This window comes from Periplaneta americana, chromosome 8 (assembly GCF_040183065.1).
Source record: "Periplaneta americana isolate PAMFEO1 chromosome 8, P.americana_PAMFEO1_priV1, whole genome shotgun sequence".
NCBI classification, from domain to species: domain Eukaryota; kingdom Metazoa; phylum Arthropoda; class Insecta; order Blattodea; family Blattidae; genus Periplaneta; species Periplaneta americana.
In genome coordinates, this window is record NC_091124.1 from 129,091,334 (window position 1) to 129,112,279 (window position 20,946).

At 40.4% G+C, this 20,946-nt stretch overlaps 1 protein-coding gene across 3 annotated transcripts in view; it reads left to right on the forward strand.

Moving 5' to 3' along the window:
• Nucleotides 1–20,946, forward strand: part of Abi (tyrosine kinase Abl) — an 87,590-nt gene that overhangs the window by 16,490 nt on the left and 50,154 nt on the right. For all 3 annotated transcript variants that reach the window (XM_069833593.1, XM_069833591.1, XM_069833592.1), the window contains exons 6-7: nt 2,052–2,349; nt 3,740–4,003. In XM_069833593.1, coding sequence (XP_069689694.1) covers nt 2,052–2,349; nt 3,740–4,003 — 562 coding nt within the window. The remainder of the gene's footprint in view (nt 1–2,051; nt 2,350–3,739; nt 4,004–20,946) is intronic.

A 20,946-nucleotide genomic window follows, 5' to 3' on the forward strand; every position in this document is an offset into this window, starting at 1 on the left:
GAAGCAAGTTTCGGCATGCTGGGTGTGATTCTTCCCTTGTTAGATATATTTACAGTGAAAGAAAGAAATACAACCTGCAATTACTGTTACTGAGTAGCTATAATATAATAAAAATAAAAATAAGAAATCCAATGTGCATATGTACCAACAAAAATTTTACTTGACAATTAACTGCTGCTGGAACTTGATTTTTTGTTACAATGTGTATACTATAACAACAATAAAAGTCATAAAAGCATAAAACAAATTTCCCTGTAATAAAAGATATATTATTAAAAAATCCTTTGGGACCAGTAGCTGAACCCGTCCTCCCCAATTGGTATGTGACTGTTAAGTCTGAGAAAGGAATCAGAAGAACAGAAGTTGTGTGGAGAATTATTCCTTTGTGAAGTGTAAAGGCCCGCTCCCACTTAGTGTAATCGAATCGAACTGAATTTCTCTTCACAATATATTTAAATGGAAGATAGCAGAAAGCAGTGCGTCGAATCGAGCAGAACAGAATTCAGGATCTAAAATATTTATTCCACTGCCAGGACAGAATTTATTGTTTCGGGTATGGTCGTAAGTATTCATGAAGACTTCGTGAAAAAACAGATGAACCATATCCACTTTTGGCAGCTTAATTTGTTTACTATTGAAAGTTACTGCTGAAATAGTACGTATATAAAAATCACAATTTAATATGAACGAAGAAAAATGAATAAATCTTGTATAGTATTATCCTATTTTGTATGATAAAACACAGAAGTACTGTTTGGTTCGATTCCACTAGATGTGAGTGGCAGCAGACTTTTTGTTTTGATTCGATTCCGCTAAGTGGGAGCGGGCCTTTATTGTTACTCTATCTTTGAAATGCAAGAATGGAGCGGTTATCAGTGTCACAAAGTATGCATGATCACAGCCCAGGCAGGCAACTGACTGCTTTCTTATAAGGATGTCCTCGAGTCTCACAAGGCTTCCCTCATTAGAAGTTACGATGACATGGCAATGTCCCTTCCACAATGCATTCTGCTTGGATGCTGGCTGCCAGAGCTCGGGCTGCAGAGATGTAGCCTACATGCTCGCTGATCGCGTGACTTAAAATTAACAAAACATATTTGGAAACATTTCAGAACTTTATGATTAAATAAACAGAACTTTTAATCCTGGATTTATATGTCATGATTCTTATAATCAATCAGTGCTGCCCAAGTCGTGCTTGGGTTGTTTGGGTAGACTGCACATCACTAACCCTACCTCATTTTCTCCTGACTTAGTTGTCTCATGAGTGATGCCGTATTGGTGTAACTTATGAGGTTCCAATTTGTCTTCGGACAGTTCACTAAACAATTAAATTATAAGAACCTGAATAAGGAGATGTAATTGGAAAAATTTGTTTTAAATTTTGCAGGAAAAATTGAGAAAACTTTTGCTAATGTAATTCTTTTTCGAAGTGTTGTTAGATAGGCTCTGTTTTCTCCTTTTCCAATAAGTATAATTACTTTTTTCCCAATTTAATATTGTAAAATACAGTTTTTAACAATCAATCTTCTTAATGTATCCAACATAAAGTCCACTATAGTCCACTGTATTCTTTTCAGTTCTTGTTTTTCACGAGAAATGAGGGGTATTTTGATCGGTGTTCATTATAGATGCCTGTTGCTAGTAGCCAGAGGTGGGGTGTAGTCAATAAATACTGCAGGGCTGTCTTCTGCAACTGGTACTGATGAGGGTGTCGTGGTGAGGGAGCTTAAACTTGTTGTTTAAGCTAACAATTAACAAAGAGGTACCCACAGAAGCTGCATTAACACCAACGCAGTCCCACTATATTTTTCACTGCTTATGATTCATGGAGTGAAACGAGTTTGCATTGCATCCTGCATTGTCTGTGATTTCTCAGGAAAAAAGATGATATTTCATCAACTTCTGAATCCTATTTATGAGAAAGCGATATGTGCCATTGCAATGAGTCCACTGGTTATGTTGGTAATTTATTACTTGTATATGAGCTCCAGGGTTGTAGGACAATAGTCTCAACTGTATTGTGCAAGTTGTTTGTGTTTTCTGTGCAGGTGCCGAGTCACTATGCTCCCAACTACCCACTTGGACACCCACGCCGCGGAGAGAGGGGTGCAGGGTATAGCACTCTTCCCATGCCTCCATCAGCCCATATCCACTCCCACACTCTGCCTCATCACACTCAGCAGCATGTGTCCCACCCTTCGCCCCCGATGTCCCCCCCTCAAGTGGGGATGGTGCATCCAATACCTCACAACATCCAGCAGTTGGCACAATCTTCCCATCCTCAGACGCCTCCCCCTCCTCCACCTCACAACTCGTACACTCTGGATCATCATTCAAGCATGCCACGTAAGTTCACAAGGATTGTACTTTGGTTTACATTTGTTTGTATCACACCAAGAGCACAATATCTGACTCATGTACTGGAATTTTGTAGAAATCTATTATGAATGCATTTCATATAAACTTACACCATTGTTATGCTGGACTTCACATTTTGACCCAGTTGTATACATTTAGACTCAATTTATACTGTTTGAAAGTTAAGCGAATTCAAAGGGAAAACCATATACACATATTCACAAGAAGTGCTCAGTTGAGCTTCCAGACTGAATGAAAATACAACAATATACAATGAAACAACATACCACCTTATGGAGACAGACATATTGTAACTTACGACATCTTACAACATTGGATGCAGGTAGGCGGAAGGAAGAAGTCTTTGGACCAGATGATCCATGTGAACTACGTTTCAATAATTATTGAGTTTGTGTGTTTATTTGTGACCTCATTGATAGACCTGACGTTTGTGAGTTTCGTATTATGTATGACACCACTAGATCTGAGGTGCGCGAGTTTCATAATAGACTATACCTTACTTCAGAGAGAAGTACAGTTAAGGCCCAGGCTACCAAATGGGATCATTCACAATGATTCACATAAGCATTGACATAAACATTACCGTAAGACGTTAACATGAAAGTTTGCAAACTCCAGACTTTCGTGCTTATGCTTAACGTGATTTGCAAACACAACACAATCGTGGAGTGCTGAAGTATACGACAGAATATGAGGAAATGGCATCGTTGTTATGTTTCCATGGTTACCAAGTATGTTTGCTGTTATGTTTATGTTCCCATCATCATGAATGATGGTATGACTTCTTGATTTTACTGTAACGTTAAGTTAACGCTTACGTTATGTTTAATTTTCATTGTGAATGAGCCTTTAGGAGTTTCATGTCATAGTTTTAGATCTTGTGAAAGAGAGAGAGAGAGAACTCCAGACGAAAATTTCTTACACCTTACTTTTAGAATCAAGAAACATTTGTATTAAATTCTAGCATTGTTGCAAAGGTTCTGAAGATTTTTAAACTTATAAAAGAACAGAACTTGAAGAGTCCACTGCAAGAATGATGGATGTCACTTTCTTGTCGAAATTGAACCAGGACTGTCAATGCATAGCTTAAGACATATAGAATGTACATAGAGAGTTATATGGCATTAACACTGATAGTCATTGTCCAGTAATGATCGGAAAATCACAGTTAAGCTTTGAGCGCCAAGCATTTCAAACTTTCAATTGCTTCTCCTGCAAAATGTATTCCAAATGACATCCATCATTCTTGCAGTGGATTCTTCACTTGTTAGCTACATTAGATACAGACTGATATGTAGAGAACTAACAGACTAGTTTATATACAGAGGTTCTAGTTTAAATGTAAATTTTGTTGCAGCTCCTCCATCCCCATTGTCAATTGTCATGAGTGGCAATGCTGACACAGTTGACCATGGTCTGCATCACCTGCATCATGCACACACACTGCCCCACCACCAAATCCTGCACAGACCTGGCAACATGTCTCCACCACTCCCCCCACCACCGCCACCAGAGGATGAGCATCCAGGCTTTGGTCGTCCTCATCAAGGTAGAATGATGCCTATAGTTCCAGATGAAGAGGACCTTCCAGGATGGGTTCCCAAGAACTACATAGAGAAAGGTATCTTGGATGTAAAACGTGAATTTCTATGTTCCCAAAAGATTTTTGGGTTTCACTTTCTCATTATACAAATTGAACAGAGAAAGTATTGTGATGAGTAAGGAGCGGATTCCTATGTAATTAAATATTTTTCTTGCGTGTGATAAAACACAATTAACAGAGTTAAAAATTCCGAATGTCAAGTTTCAAGTTTAAAACCCGATTTTTATTTCACATAAAAACACATATTTTCACAAAAAATTTATGTAAATACATATTTTCAGGAAATCTCTTATAAACACATAAATCTTGGAGTTTTTTTACTTAAATAATTTTTTTATAAGAACTTTTAAATATTTTAAAATAAAATCAATTATATCACTCAGAAATACGTTATCTTTTTAAGAATTCTTGGTTGCTTCGTGTTTCTATGGGCTGTGTGGTGTATGCGTGATCCATTTTTGTAATAATATCGCCTCAAGTTCTGAGAACTGCTAGGTAGCATATCAGTGTTATTATATGAGAATAAATTAACATGGACAAGGAGGAGAGATCTTGCAACACATAATTAGGAATGTTTATTGTTGCTGCAGATGATTTCATTCCATACTTTGTTTGTGAAACACAATATATAAGAGCTAGGGTATGAACATTATTTAATTTAAAGAAATCTCTCGCCTCTCGCTCATGTCTATCAAGTAAGGCATATATGAGGAGCATCGTTTCAAAACGTATTAAGTCCCCCAGTGGTCGAAATTAAATTTGTTACTTTCTATTTATTTATCTTTCATGCTGTGACGTCTGATGGTTCCAAGTCGTCATATTTGTAAAATGTGAAACCAGTACTTAAAAATGGTTTTGTGTAGTGTTTTGAAAACTTCTCCAGTTTTTCGTCATTCGTGTAAAAAAATTGTAAGTTGCACATAATACGTTTTGAAACGATGCTCCTCATATCTTGTTATGATTCCCTGTTATCGGGCTTCGTCAATCGATATCCTTCAAGATATACTGAAAGATAGTTGTTTAAAAAACAATTTAGCTTCCCTATTAGCAAATCTAAGCTTTTTGTGCGACACCATAAAAAACTTGAAACACCCAAAAACCTGTTGTCTGAAACAGGGAGGTGCATGCCATGGAAATTAAACTAGACTTGCTACCAGGTTCAGAAGTACAAGTACTAAGGGACAAATTCCAGAATGTGTTTGGGAAAAACAGTGGATATAAAAAAATGTGTAAAGTTGCTCAAGTATTGGAGGGTGTGCCTGTAGGTGAAATTGACGGTGTTTGTGTTTGTAACATTCCTCTCTTTAAATATGCACGTCTGATGTCCTGTGATGTGGAAAGATCGTTTTCATGGTATAAGTCGTTCAGAGATAATCGGAATGCATTTGTAATGGAGAATTTGGAGATGACCTTTGTTGTTCACTGCAGTTCTCGGCCAATTACTAGCACTCAACTGTGGTTGGTGACTAGCTACCTAGTAACACTTTTTTTTTCAAGCTAAGTAAGATATTTTTGTCATATTAAAAAAGTATATTTTTTATTTTTAGCAAATATTTTCGTACTTTTTAGCACATAAAAAATAAATATATTTAAATTTTTTAGCACATAAAAATCCGCTCCCTAGTGATGAGTCACTTGGTTTCCAGCTTTTCACAGAAATAGTAGCTTTTGCCTTGCTGTCTGTGCACAGTAGTTTCTTCTAAACTATTGGATGTGTTATATTAATTTTCAGTATTTGTTAGATCTTTCAGAAGTGATGAAACATAAAATATAGGTAATCACTTTTACTAATAATGTTTATTTAAAATGGGTGGGGTTTGATACCAGCTTGGACTGATTACCTTGTTGGGTTTTTTCGAGGTTTTCCCCAACTGTAAGGTGAATGCCAGGTATCTATGACGAATCTTCGGCCTCATCTCGCCAAATACCATCTCGCTATCACCAATCTCATCGACGCTAAATAAATTCGTAGTTTATAAGCGTCTTAGCGTGTGTCTAGCCGCGAAACCAGGTGACCCGGGTTCGATTCCCAGTCGGGACAAGTTACCTGGTTGAGGTTTTTTCCGGGGTTTTCCCTCAACCCAATATGAGCAAATGCTGGGTAACTTTCGGTGTTGGACCCTGGACTCATTTCACTGGCATTATCGCCTTCATCTCATTCAGACACTAAATAACCTTAGATATTGATAAAGCGTCGTAAAATAACCTACTAAAATAAATAAAATTTATAAGCGTCGTTAAATAACCAACTAAAAAAACGGGTGGGTATTTAGTTTCGAAGTCTTGAATGACGTTTTATCTAATTGTCTCCTTGTTATCTAATATTCTCCTCCTACAGTGTGAGAGTCAGCTATCTGCTACTGTGCGTATAAGAATCAAGATTTCCTCTCTTTTTCCTTCTTCATAGATTATGTGCTTCCTTTTCCCTGCAACAACCTATCCATAATGTGTGGCGTGTTGCATAGAGAACTGCTTCAGTCTTTGCCCTTCACTGATTTAAAAGAATAATAAAAAAAATGGTGATTTACTCAAAATTGACTCGTAATGATTTTTTATAAATATTTTTTATGTAAGCAGAATCAATCAATCAATCTTCTTAATGTATCTAGCTGTTTGCTGACAACATAAAGTCCACTATAGTCCACTGTAGTCTATTCAATTGTTGTTTTTCACGAGAAAAGAGGGGTATTTTGATCAGTGTTCATTATAGATGCCTATTGCTAGTAGCCAGAGTTGGGGGTGTAGTCAATATATACTGCAGGGCTGTGTCTTCTGCAACTGGTACTGATGATTTTAATTACTTCTGTTGTGGTTTATGGGTGGACAGTATAGAAGAATGTGTTTCAGATCTTCATCATGATTATTACACCACAGACAAGTAGGATTATCAGAAATGTGAAATCGGTGTAGGTACAATTGTGTGACAATGTGACCTGTTCTGGCTCTTGTTAAAAATGTTTGAACATGTCTGGGCAAGTTTTTGTACATTTCCAGGTCATTAATGTAGTGTTGCGGTTTTTTTTTTTTTTTTTTTGCTCAGCAGTGTATTTTACACTTCACTTCATATAGACTGTAACTGAAGTTATGGCTCATTTAATACTGTAAGAATAGATAATGCTCATTATTCTTATCCTTTGGTTCTTAGTGTCACATGTATACAACTTGAAATTGTCAGTATTTTTATATTATAAATAAAAATGAGGTATTATTAAATATGATCCTCTTCCTCATAAGTTATTAATCTTGTACTTTGGCATGATTTTTTACTTTTTCCAATCAAAATTTAGATATGGGATTTGGGGAGGGGGGTGAGAAACCTCTGAAAATTTTGAAAAATAATTTTAGTGTGGAATGGTTAAAAATGAATGTGTTACAGGCTATACCAGTCCAGAAATCACAATGGAGAGGTGGCTATCAATAATATCATTCCTCCTGCCTACCTGCTCGCTCACTCACTTACTCACTTTCTCACTTGCCAACAAAATAACATCTTTAATTATGCAGAAATGCAAAAGGCATATTCACCTTGCAAAAGCCTCCCTAAGAGGGTTTCAAGTTCTTAAATCACTCCTCCTTTAGATCCCACATTTGTGGGTCATGTGTTGGGATTATGTCGAAAAACAGAGCTGCTGCACAACAATCAACATCATAAGGCCAGGACCGGTATTGCTGATGTCCTCAAGCGTTGTGGAATGGGAAGTACATGAAGAGATCCACTGCATTTCATCCTTAGATTCGAACAGAAGAGCAGATATTGTATCCATCCACAGGACTCAGTCTAAGAGAATAGTTCTTGATCCTACAATCTGGTTTGAGAGGGATGCCCTGCAGGCACAGCACGTTAATGAGGAGAAAAAATCCATTTATGACTCTTTCATCCCGTACCTAAGTGAGAAATACAACATTCCTTCTAGTCAATGGAGTTTTCTTGTCTTTTGTTTGGTGCATGTGGCACACTTCCTAAATTCACATGGAATATTTTAAAATCACTCGGTTTCCAATTTTTTGAAATTCGAAAAATGTTATTGAATGTTCTTAAGGATTCAATTCAAATGTTACATTACCATTTATATTTTGACTATTAATGTTTCTATTGGGTTTGCATTTCTCTGGATTTTTTTTACATAACAATTCCTGTATTTAATCTTTTTTGTCTTTCTAATCATTCTGTACTGCTTTTATTCTGGATCTTTATGGTCATCCTCATTGAGGGCAGATTATTTTGTTAAAAATAAAATCCCTGCCATTGCAGCCTGTAGCTACCAAATCTGTAAGATCTATATTATTTTCTTTTACTTCGTTTTAGATGGCTCTAGCAATATTGTTGACTGTTGCTGATGCGATTAAATATGTATGACCGAGATATTTGTTGCCCGGTTCTTCAATTCTAGAATAATAGTTTTCCATTTTCATATCCCTGTTACTTCTAGACATCATAAGCATTAGATCTTTCTTCCTGTCGAAATATATGGAATGAGGCTTCACTACATTTGTCATTTATTTACTTCTTAAAACTCTAGATTTTTAGCAACCTCTGTTTGTATTTTGCTTAGACCTGTCAATTATTATATTAGACATTTTATTTTGGCTCACTATATTGAAGTCCTCTAGAACTTTAGTAGCAATGGCTGCAACTTCTCTTGATGTGATGCCAGCTCTGTCCTTCACTTTTTCTAATGTTGGGAGGAATTTTCTCATTTGTGAGGTACATCTTCTATTCGGTTGTCTTTTTGATAGATCTAAAGGATACTTTAAAGGAAAATCGGGATCTTTTTTCCTCTAATGAGTCTGATGAGTTGGTAAGCATGGTGTTGGCACTGTTAGAGAATTGTTCAAAAGCTTTTGCCGAAGATCGCTTTTTGCTCTTTCACTCTTCTGGATGTTGGAATTTTGTTGTAACAATGATTCTTGCGTTCATCATTTTCTTATATGTTCTTTGGTCTGTTAAAAAAAGTTCTTTCCATTTGAGGAACTTCGTTGTTCTTGCCACAATGGCACAAAGTGGAATCTGGACACTTCCAAGTCGCAATATCAAATATTCTCCCATCATTCACTTTAAATTCTAGAATCATACTTGTCCTTTCAATTCCCCTATTATCGCCAAATTTTAAGACATTTATACTTTTTTGTAATAACTGCTGATCATTATAGTTATTTGGCTAAGTGAAAATATGATAAATTGAAATACTTTTCCAAATATCTTCTAAATTTTTTGCTACCTTACTTGAAAACACATTCTCGGCTGGCTCTTTGCTTCTGCTCCCATTCAACTGCTAAGAACTTTCGGAGTTCCTACAATCTCCTCTGTTCTCATAACAGATTTCTTTCTAGTCAATTTAGCCACCTTTTCTTCTATTTCATAATGCAAAGACAACAGCAGTAGAGCAAAACAAACTGCTATGCTGCAAGGTACTCTCAACATTGTACTGCTGGCCAGGAGAATTTCATCACTGAAACACCCTCTCACATCTGCCTGCAACCCCACAACTCTTACAAATAAAATAATAGCATCACTTCCTGGAATGTTATAAGTTGTTATAAGTACAGTCAATAATAAGTTAAGTAGAATAAAACTAAAATTTGATCATTTTTATTTAAGTTATTTCAACTTCAAGTCAATTGTGCTCCAGTAAAAATTTATTCTATGTGAATAAGTTTACGTATGCTTCAGTACAGTGACATTCTGCAACTTTTTATCCCCATCCAAAATAAATATTCGATTTTTTTTTTCGATCCACACTAACATGCAAGCCCTTTGGGCTCGCTTAGCACAGCTTGTATATAGCAAAGAACGTGACTTAACTCTGAATTCCTAGAAAGGAAACGAAAAGATGGCATTCAATTTTTAATTCCTGGAAAAGGAAAGGAATATACTGACTCACATGTCTGAAGTGAAACAACTTGGTTAAATTTTGATACCGTGAGCAGTGTCCTCAATTTGGAGACGAGACACGTTTTGTCTTTGAATGAAGGGCAGACATTTTCATGCCTTGCTGAAGAGTGACACTTTTTGGAGGCAGCTTCCATATTATTGCCCAGCACTCCATTGGACATTAATGAAAATTCATTGGAATTGTTGTTTTTCATTTAATCCATTTTGCTTCTTGCTTTCCCATGAAGAGCACTCAGATTTCTGCTCTTCTTTCTTCAGTTTAGTGCATTGAAGCAGATGTTCTTTGTTCATTGACGATCCTGGTATGTTGCACAGTGGACATTCTTCTGTGTTGTAAATTTCAGTCTTGCAAAGATGTGTTGCAAGGCAGTCATGTCCTGTATTCAACTTGAAAATAGCTACTGCTTCCTTTCTGAGTTTTATGCTATATGTTTTCCAAAGTTTATTTATTTCTACCCATTTTTTCCTTTGTGATTTCTGATTATATTATATTTATGGAAATGTCGTCCAGCTTACTCTGTCTTGTGCGAGTAAGGATACTTTATTCCTTCACACATCAATTGCCTGAATGGGAGAAATTTTCACTGAATAAGATTGCTGTTGTCTGAATGATGAGAATGTCTTTGTCTGTCACACTGCGGAAATACTCATCCTCTTCTCCACCATCCTTGTCTTTTAGGAACCCTGCAATGTCTGGAAAATATTCATCTAAACAGACTGCAAACTTGAACCAGGAATTCCAACGGGTCATTACAGAACAAGGAAGTAAGACAGCTTTTTTCTCACCACCTGAGTATTTGATTTTTTAGAAATGAGACATATCTATGCTTCCTTGAATGTGGCATTCAGAAAGACAGTCTTTCCCAAATGCAAGTGTTCTGATCAACAAATTCTTTTGACCACAAACTAGCAACAATAATAAGTACTGTATGTGAGACCAGTATTGCACATGAAACATGTTCTAAAAAATTGCCTTGAGCGAGTTCATACAAGCTGTCATGCACTGAGCTGAGTTACTTGATCCGGCTACAGCATTTTCATATTTTGTACCTAGCCTAAATCTTTATGACTCAAAAAATTGCTCTGGCACATTCAGTCCCATTTGCATGGTCAAGAACTTTGACTCCACCAGCTGCTGGGCTGTCGAATTCCCATAATATATTATTGCTTAGGCTTTGTTGCGTACTCTTGCTCGAAATGTGGTAAATACCTATTACACATTTCTTTTTATTATGTTAATGTGTAACGAACTTCAGCACAACACACAGATTTTCATTTTTTACAACACAACAGCCATGCTTTCCATATGATAAAACTTGAGATACAAATCCATTTTTGTACTTACTTTGAATGTTTCATTGCTGGAAATAAAATAATGTAATTTTATGACTGATGAATGTACGATTTAGGCCCAATTGTATAAAACTCCCTGACTAAAGATCAACTTTGATCAAAGATCGAAAAGTGAACCGAGTTCAGACACTTCTTCTATTGTATAAAACTTTTCTGCTATCAAATTACCTTGGTTCAAATGCAATCTAAGTTCACGTGAAAAGGATTTGGCAACATCACATAAACAGGTGAAATATGTGATGTGCAGACCATGTTGTACAGGTTTGTTCATTGTTGCCAATCTAGTGACTTTAACTCTTTTTCAACAACAATTTCTTTTAACTTATTGCTTAAATAGAGATTTAGCAACCTTTTTAGCACCCCATAGTGACAAAATTTAATCTTTCTTTGTTGATAATGAGAAATCTAGCGACTTTCCAACTACTTTTTGGCGACTTTCTGTGCACTATGTTGAAGACACTGGTTTGTTTTGTGCAATGTAAATAATGGCGGACAATAAGAAGAAGGTTGACTGTTCTCCAAATTGTTTTCATGTTATGGTGTTTGATACTGCTAAACATAATAAAGCTTTGTAAAACGACAATTTTCGTTTAGTAATACAATTAATTGAAAATTTATGATTGTACCTATCATATCTATTAATATTTAATGGTGGTTATAAACATAATATAATTCTAGGTTATGTTATTTGATACTGCTGAACACGATAGTGTCTTATAAAATATAACAATGTTTGTGTATTAAGGCAAGAAATTGAAATATATATATAAGTGTACCTACCATATCTATTAACTAGCTATACCCATGCGCTCCGCTACACTTATTAGAGATAAATGTAAAGTAATTACATAATTAAAATAGAACATTGGGTCCAGGAAACATTCGTGTTTGATAGAAGAATAAATAATAACTCCTATGTCATATATCGATTTTCAGATTTTTGCTCTCTTAAATAACTTAAATAGTGATGTAGCAAATAATACAATCTGCTATATATAACTTAATTATATTTCTTTCTTTCGAAAATGTAAGAATTCACGATCTCCTATGCACTACTGCCATAGAATGAATAAATTTGTTTTTCTTCCTACTAAAAATTTAATATTTTGCACATAGAGTTACGGAACAACGAAACTATAATCTGAGGCAGTGGTGGAAATGTATTGTTATTTTAAAACCCTTGTATATCCTTAAATATTGTAAATTTTATTTCCACTCAACAATAGGATTTTATTCTTCCAACAATAATTCCTTTCTACAATTCACCTTAAATGCTCTCGTCAACAATAGGATTTTCACTCAACACAGTATTCGTTATTGCACTCCACTGACGGCAATGACAATTTACTTGGACTATTACGAACAACAATGAACTGTTAATCTTAACTAATATTTACAAAGCACTATTTACAAATCAGAACCGTTAGTTCTCAGTTCACAGTTCTTCTAGCTCAGTCACTCGAGTTCACAGTATCTCGAACCACAGACCTTCAGAGAGAGTCCACTGTACTCGAACTCAGGTCCCTCCAACTGCGGTCCACTGCACTCGAACTCAGGTCCCTCCAACTGCGGTCCACTGCACTCGAACTCAGGCCTTCGGATGCTGACACAGTTGCGGACGCACACTCGAGTCGAACTCCGGTACACAAGACTGGCTTGCTTGCTCTGGCTTACTCAGTGAACTAATCATGAATCACACACACACTCCTTCGCGTCCGTAATTTATAACCACAGCGACATAACCGAGAAACTTCGAATTCGCGATTTTTCCACTTCGACGGTCTTCTGGAAGAGTCGGGAGGGTCCGTCCCTCCTTCACTCCGCACGCAGCAGTTGCGCGCGCACCCTCCCCTCGTCGCGTTGACGTAATACACCCCCTCTGCCCTTCAGCATGCAGATGCTCCCCGTACCAGCGTTTTGGCTGCCGCGCGCCCTGTCGGACGCGTGTTCAAACCCCGTTGCAGCTGTCACATTGCTCCCTCCTTAGGGCTGCTCGTCCCGGGCAGTCCCTTGGTAGGCTGCTAATCGTCCAGATGCACCACCATCATCTTCCCTCGAGGTTGTCGCTGGATGCGATACACCACGTCGTTGATCCGGGTCACCACGCAGTATGGTCCATCCCAGGCACGCTGCAGCTTTGGTGATTTCCCTTTGGTCCTGGTAGGTCGATACAGCCACACCAGGTCGCCCTCCTGGAATCCTGCAGAGTTGGCTAATCTGTCGTAGCGCACTTTCATCCTGTCGCTGGCCATCTTGAGGTGCTCTCTGGCCAGTTGGTGAACTCCATTCAACTTCTTGGTGAGTTCTGCCACATAGTCAGTCGCTGGTTGGTCGGCGCTGGGTGGCGTGCCAAACAGCAGATCGCAGGGCAGGCGCATCTCTCGCCCGAAGACCATGTTTGCCGGTGTCATCCCTGTTGTATCGTGGACCGAAGCTCTGTAGGCCAAGAGGAACAGTGGAACTCTGGCATCCCAGTCTCGTTGATGGTTGGACACCACCTTCCGCAGATGCTCTTCCACGGTTTTGATGTAGCATTCCACCATACCATCGGACTGTGGGTGGAGGGGAGTGGTCCTGGTTTTATGCAGCCCCAGACGCTCGAGCAATTCTCCCATCAGGTTGGATTCGAAGTTGCGCCCCTGATTGCTATGCAATTCCCGGGGCACCCTGAATCGGCATATGAAGTTGTCAAGCAGCGCGTCGGCCACCGTCGAAGCCTCTTGGTTCGGAATCGCGTACACCTCTGGCCATTTTGTGAAGTAATCCATGGCGACTAGCAGGTAGTGGTTCCCGCGATCCGTGACCGGGAACGGTCCAGCAATGTCGATGGCGATCCTCTCAAAAGGAGCTCCCACGTTGTACTGCTGCATGGCTCCCCTGCTGCGTGTCCTTGGTCCGCGACTGGCTGCACAAGTGTCGCATCTTCGGCACCATTGTTCCGTGTCGGTTCGTGGCCTCCAGTCACTCCAGCATGAGTCTCCTCCAGCACTTCCTTCACCTTGCTCCTGGGCAGGACAGGTTGTTCTATGCGGGTCTTTCCATCGGCCGACTCCCAAATCCTCTTCAGGACACCGTCCTTGACAGTGAAGGATTCCCACTGGGCCCAGTAGCTCTTGTAAGTGGTGCTACAGTTGGCGATATCGGCCCATACTGGTCTCTGGCTGGACTCCACATCACGTAGTAGCTGTCCAATGTTTGGGTCCTCCAGCTGCTCCCTCCTTATGGCGGCGTTATCCCATCCTGGGCTCGGCTGGGCGGCAATTGCTCGGACCGCGTGGGCGCCATCTCGCTCTTCTACTTTCAGGCAGTGTTTGCTGCCATCCGGGCACAGGCGTCGTGATAAGGCATTAGCGTTGGAGTGTTTCTTCCCCTGGCGGTGTTCAGAGGTGAAGTTGTACTCTTGCAGACGTTGAACCCAATGGTCGGTCTGCCCCTCTAGATTCTTGAAGCCCAATAGCCAGGTGAGTGCAGAATGGTCTGTCCTCAGATGGAATTCCTGGCCATACAAATACTTGTGGAAATGCTTCAGGGCTTCCACAATGGCAAGAAGTTCTCTACGCGTCACACAGTAGTTTCTCTCAGCCTTGGATAGTGTTCGGCTGAAGTAGGCAATCACCCTCTCTTGCCCGTCCTGTTCCTGAGAGAGTACTCCGCCGATGCCTACGTTGCTAGCGTCCGTGTCGAGCGTGAACTTCCTTCCAGGGATGGGATATCCCAGTACAGGAGCAGTGCAGAGCGCCTCTTTCAGCGACTGGAAGGATGACTCCGCCTCGTCCGTCCACTGGAATTGTCATTTCTCCTCGGTCAGCTGGGTTAGAGGCTTAGCGATGTTGGCGTACCCAGCTACGAACCTTCTGTAATAAGTGCAGAGGCCGAGAAAGCGGCGCAACTCCTGCTTATCCCTCGGTCTCGGCCATCCTCTGACGGCTTGTAGCTTCTCCGGGTCCGTGGCCACTCCGTTGGTCCCTACTATGTGCCCCAGGTAGCTGACCTTCTTCTGGAACAGATGACACTTCTTCGGGTTCAACTTCAGTCTGGCTTGTCTCAGTCTCTCGAACACTTTTCTCAGATTCGACAGTTGTTCACCGAATGTCTTGCCGACCACGATGACGTCATCAAGGTACAGCAAACAGGTGTCGTATGTCAGGACTCTCATTACGGACTCCATTAATCTCTGGAATGTAGCCGGGGCATTGCAGAGGCCGAACGGCATAACGGTGAACTGCCATAGTCCCTGGCCTGTAGAGAATGCCGTTTTCTCCTTGTCCTCAGGATGTAGCTCCACCTGCCAGTATCCTGACTTGAGAGCCAACGTCGAGAACCACTCTGCTCCGGCCAGGGTGTCCAAGGTGTCGTCAATTCGTGGAAGCGGAAAGCAGTCCTTCTTGGTGACGTCATTCAGTCTTCTGTAGTCCACGCAGAAACGCAGGTCCCCCATTCTTCTTCTTCACCAGCACTACAGGTGATGACCAAGGGCTGTCGGATTCCTCGATGACCCCTCTTGCTTTCATGCCCTCCAGTTGGCTGTCAATCTCCCTCTGTTTAGCTAGAGGGACGCGTCGAGGAGGTTGTCTGATTGGGTGTGCATTTCCGGTGTCGATGCGGTGCTGAACTTTCTCCGTTCTCCCGTAGTCATTTTCAGACACACTGAACACGTTCTGAAATTCTGTCAGTAGATCGTGGACTTGTCTTCTTTCTCTTTTGCTTAAATTCGCCGGCAATTCTCGAGCCAGCTCTTTCAGTGATGGGTCTAGATCTGGACGTGGTCGGTGACACTCCTCGTTTTCTGCCAGCGACGTCACAGACACCACCGGCTCGACGTTACGTAGTACAGTTCCACTAGGCATCTCCTTGTCCCGATTGGTGACATTCAGGACCCTCACCAGTACCACCTTCTGATTCGGGAGTAGGGATCTGGCCACATAAACCCCATCTATCGGAGTTGTTTGCGAATCGAGGAGCAGGTTTCTCTTAGGTTATCCGTTCAGTCTTGCCGTCACCACCATCTCGCAGCCTGCTGGGATTGTCACATGATTCTCCAAGGTGAGTCTGCTGGCCATGGGTTGGTCTTCGACGTCCCTCAGGAACACTTCATCCTGACCAAAACGGAGGATACGGCGCCGGACGTCCACCGTTGCATCGAAGATCCGCATGGCATTGAGTCCCAGGATGACGTCTTCAGTGATGTTGGCGACGAACACCCACAATTCCAGTCTCCTCTTTCCCAATGTCAGATCCAGGAAAACCTCCTTTTAGATGGGCAGGTTCCCGCCTGAGGCAGTACGTAGCTCATACCGGCGCAGCGGCGTCCTCTCAGGTAGTCCACGCACGATTTCCGGTCTGGCGATAGTGAGCGACGCCCCGCTGTCTACCAGTACTCTGCATGGGCGGCCTCTTATCCATCCGTCAGCAATCAGCCCATCGTCGCATCTTCTGTTAACCGTCTTCAAGATCAGCCGAGGGGATGGTGATGACGGCGCCGATGTGCCCCTCATCGCATCGGCCCCTTTTAGTGTTCCTGTTTGTGACCAGATCAGTCACAGTCCCTCCTCAGGTGTCCAGGCTCGCCGCAGGACCAGCAGGTGGGCACTCCCCGTCTTCGTCGCTCGGGTGATTTCGGTTGACGCTCCTCGACGTCAGCCGCCGCCACACTCCTAATCCGGTGCGACGTCGATACGTTCGCCGTAAACTTTGCTGCCTCCATCCTGAGGGCCGCCGCCAGAGCTGCGTTGATGGTACCATGCTCTGCCAGGAGTAGCTGTTGTCTTATTTCCGGGTCTCGAACTCCGCTGCCGAAGGTGTAGGCCGCCTCTCCAGCGGTGAAATCAGTAGGTAGGCCCCTGAGGGCCTTATGGGCCAGTTGTTCCACCGCCATTGCAAATTCTTGCAGGGACTCGCCTGACTGTTGGACCCTCGTTTTTAGTTGGGTCCTAAATGCTGCCGCAAGTTGATGGTCACCATAACGTCCCTCCAGGGCCGCCATTATCTCAACGGCTGTCCCATCTTCTGGAACGCTGTGAAGAATCTCCGACGCCTGTCCCTGAAGCGCGGGCAGCAGCTGAGTGGTTTTCTCTGCCGGCGTCCACCCATTGTGCTCTGCGATGGCCTCGAACTGGCGACGGAATATCGCCCAAGACGTACCGTCGAACTTCGGCGTCTTGACGTTGTAATGTCCGGCTGAAGCCGATGGTTCCGCAGGGCCACTATATGGAGTCCTCATCTCTGTGGCCGCTTCTTGCATGGCACGTCGAACCTCCTCGGCAACTATCTGTTTATGTTCTCTAGCCTGGCGATCCACCAACGCGAGGATGTGCTTGTTTTCTACAGCATGTTGGTCCATTAACGCGAGTATGTGCTTGTTTTCTTCAGCGTGTTTGTCCATCACCTCACTCGTCTGCTCTTGACGACGCTCGAGATCGCGGATTTTGCCGTCGAAATGGTCTACATCCTGTCTCAACTCGGCTACTGTCTCGTTTATAGTTGTAAAATTCTGGTTTAGTTTATCCAAATCGGCCTTAAGTTCGTCTTTCACGATGGCGACAATTCCATCTACGTGGGCCGAAACGATTTCAATTTGCGTAGTGACGTCATCTTTCACTCCGCTTATGTCACTTTTCATCTCCGTTTTCACTTCACTTATGTCACTTTTCATCTCCGTTTTCACATCACTTATGTCGTTCTTAACCTCACTGATGTGCTTGTTCATGTCGTTCATGTTATCTTTTACTTCACTAATGTGCATGTTCATTTCTGCTTTCATTTCTGCGATGGCTTGCAGGATCTGCTGTAGGTTCTCCATTGTCGATAGTGTCCCGATTCTGACACCAATGTAAATTTTATTTCCATTCAACAATAGGATTTTATTCTTCCAACAATAATTCCTTTCTACAATTCACCTTAAACGCTCTCGTCAACAATAGGATTTTCACTCAACACAGTATTCGTTATTGCACTCCACTGACGGCAATGACAATTTACTTGGACTATTACGAACAACAATGAACTGTTAATCTTAACTAATATTTACAAAGCACTATTTACAAATCAGAACCGTTAGTTCTCAGTTCACAGTTCTTCTAGCTCAGTCACTCGAGTTCACAGTATCTCGAACCACAGACCTTCAGAGACAGTCCACTGTACTCGAACTCAGGTCCCTCCAACTGCGGTCCACTGCACTCGAACTCAGGTCCCTCCAACTGCGGTCCACTGCACTCGAACTCAGGCCTTCGGATGCTGACACAGTTGCAGATGCACACTCGAGTCGAACTCTGGTACACAAGACTGGCTTGCTTGCTCTGGCTTACTCAGTGAACTAATCATGAATCACACACACACTCCTTCGCGTCCGTAATTTATAACCACAGCGACGTAACCGAGAAACTTCGAATTCGCGATATTTCCCTTTCGACGGTCTTCTGGAAGAGTCGGGAGGGTCCGTCCCTCCTTCACTCCACACGCAGCAGTTGCGCGCGCACCCTCCCCTCGTCGCGTTGACGTAATACACCCCCTCTGCCCTTCAGCATGCAGATGCTCCCCGTACCAGCGTTTTGGCTGCCGCGCGCCCTGTCGGACGCGTGTTCAAACCCCGTTGCAGCTGTCACAATATCATTCCTATCAAACTTCTGCCAGGAATAAAACTTATCGGAAATCATGTTTAAAGAAACTTTTGTTATGTAACATTTTTCACAAAAATCAATAATAAGCGAGATATTTCGGTTTATTTAATTCAGGCCCCCTTATAACCCCCCTTTTAAATAAAGTATTTTGAATGTTATATAGCCTAAAATCTAAGATACAACGAACTTAATTTATATTCCAATTTTCATCGAAATCCGTTCAGCCATTATCGCGTGAAAAGGTAACAAACATCCAGACAGACAGATTTAAATATCAGTCCTATCAAAATTTTTCCTGGGATAAAAGTTTTCGGAAATCATTTTTAAAGAAACTTTTGTTATGTAACATTTTTCACAAAAATCAATAATAAGCGAGATATTTCGGTTTATTTAATTCAAGCCCCCTTGTAACCCCCCTTTTAAATAAAGTATTTTGAATGCTATATAGCCTAAAATCTAAGTTACAACGAACTTAATTTATGTTCCAATTTTCATCGAAATCCGTTCAGCCATTATCGAATGAAAAGGTAACAAACATCCAGACAGACAGACATACAAACAAAAATTTCAAAAAAGCGATTTTCGGTTTCAGGGTGGTTAATTATATATGTTAGGACCAATTATTTTTGGGAAATCGAAAATTACCAGAAAAATTTCGGCTACAGATTATTTATTATTAGTATAGATAATAATAATAATAATAATAATAATGGATATTTTATTTGCACAATCTGACACTCGTATATTTCAAACAGAAAAGAAATAACTGAACTCGGATCATCTAACTTAATCGGAGAAATTTCTTCAGTCAAAGTTGACTTTAGTTTGAGACAAATTAATCTCAAATTAGACTTTATACAACACAAAATTCCAAGTTCAGCTAGAACAAGGATCAATTTAACGTCTGATCTAAGATTAAATGGTTTATACAATTGGCCCTTAGTGATATTAGTGAAAAAAAAATCGCGTTTAATGCAAAGAATTGGCAAGTTTGCAAAACACATGAAAAAATGGGCAAAATTCGCGACAAATTGCTATCATGAAACATACAGACTACAGAATGAGTCTAGTTCATACTATAAAAATTGTAACTCTCTGACTCAATTAGCAGAAATTCGTGAAAAAACCATTTGCGAAAATTGGTTGTCTCTACTGATGATCTTCACTTATGTCTTAACTTTCGCCAGTGAGTGAAATCTGTAATATCCATTTATATTTATTAGTTCCTAGAGAAAAGTTTCACAAAATATTAATATATCGGTTTTTATTATTCCTTCATCTGGTATTGTTTAGAATAGACTTAAGCCCTTCTGAATTCTAAAGAATGACTCCAAGTGCCAAAGGATTATTGTAGTAACAAAACTGAAAGGGGTGGACAGAAATCTTCAGTATCAGTAAAGTTCTTGTAGTCCTCCACTATTGTTATCTTGAGCTTTTTTTTTTTTTTTTTCGTTCTTGGGTGTTGTGCTCTATACCAATGTTCTGCAACCTTTTTCTACTCACAGCACACCCTAGATGGGCCTAGACTGAATACAGCACACCAAAATATTAATCCCCTTAAAAATATATGATGTGACTCTCTTAATATAATTATGTAATGCAATCAAATTGTTAATTATTATTATTATTATTATTATTATTATTATTATTATTATTATTATTAATGGTTAATTTTAAAATCGTATGGCATTCAAGAAAATCTGTTAAATTCTATGAAAATTAAGCTAGATCATGACAAATATACGGAAACAATAGTAACTAACCAAGGACTTAGACAAGGTTGTGGCCTTCCCCCCTTTTGTTTATAATATACTTAGACAAAGCAATTCAAGATTGGAATGAAGTAGCACCACAAGGCATACAAATTGACGAACACACAAGATTAAATACAACAATATATGCAGAGGACCAAGTTTTGTTTGCAGAAACTGAAGACGAATTACAACGCTCTGTTTTTAAACTACAGATGGTTTTAAAAGAATACAATTTGAAAATATCAACCAAAAAGACAAAAGTAATGGCAGTTTATGGTAAAAACCTTCTATGGGGCAAAAATAGTGATTGATAACAAAATAATAGAACAAGTGACAGATTTTGTA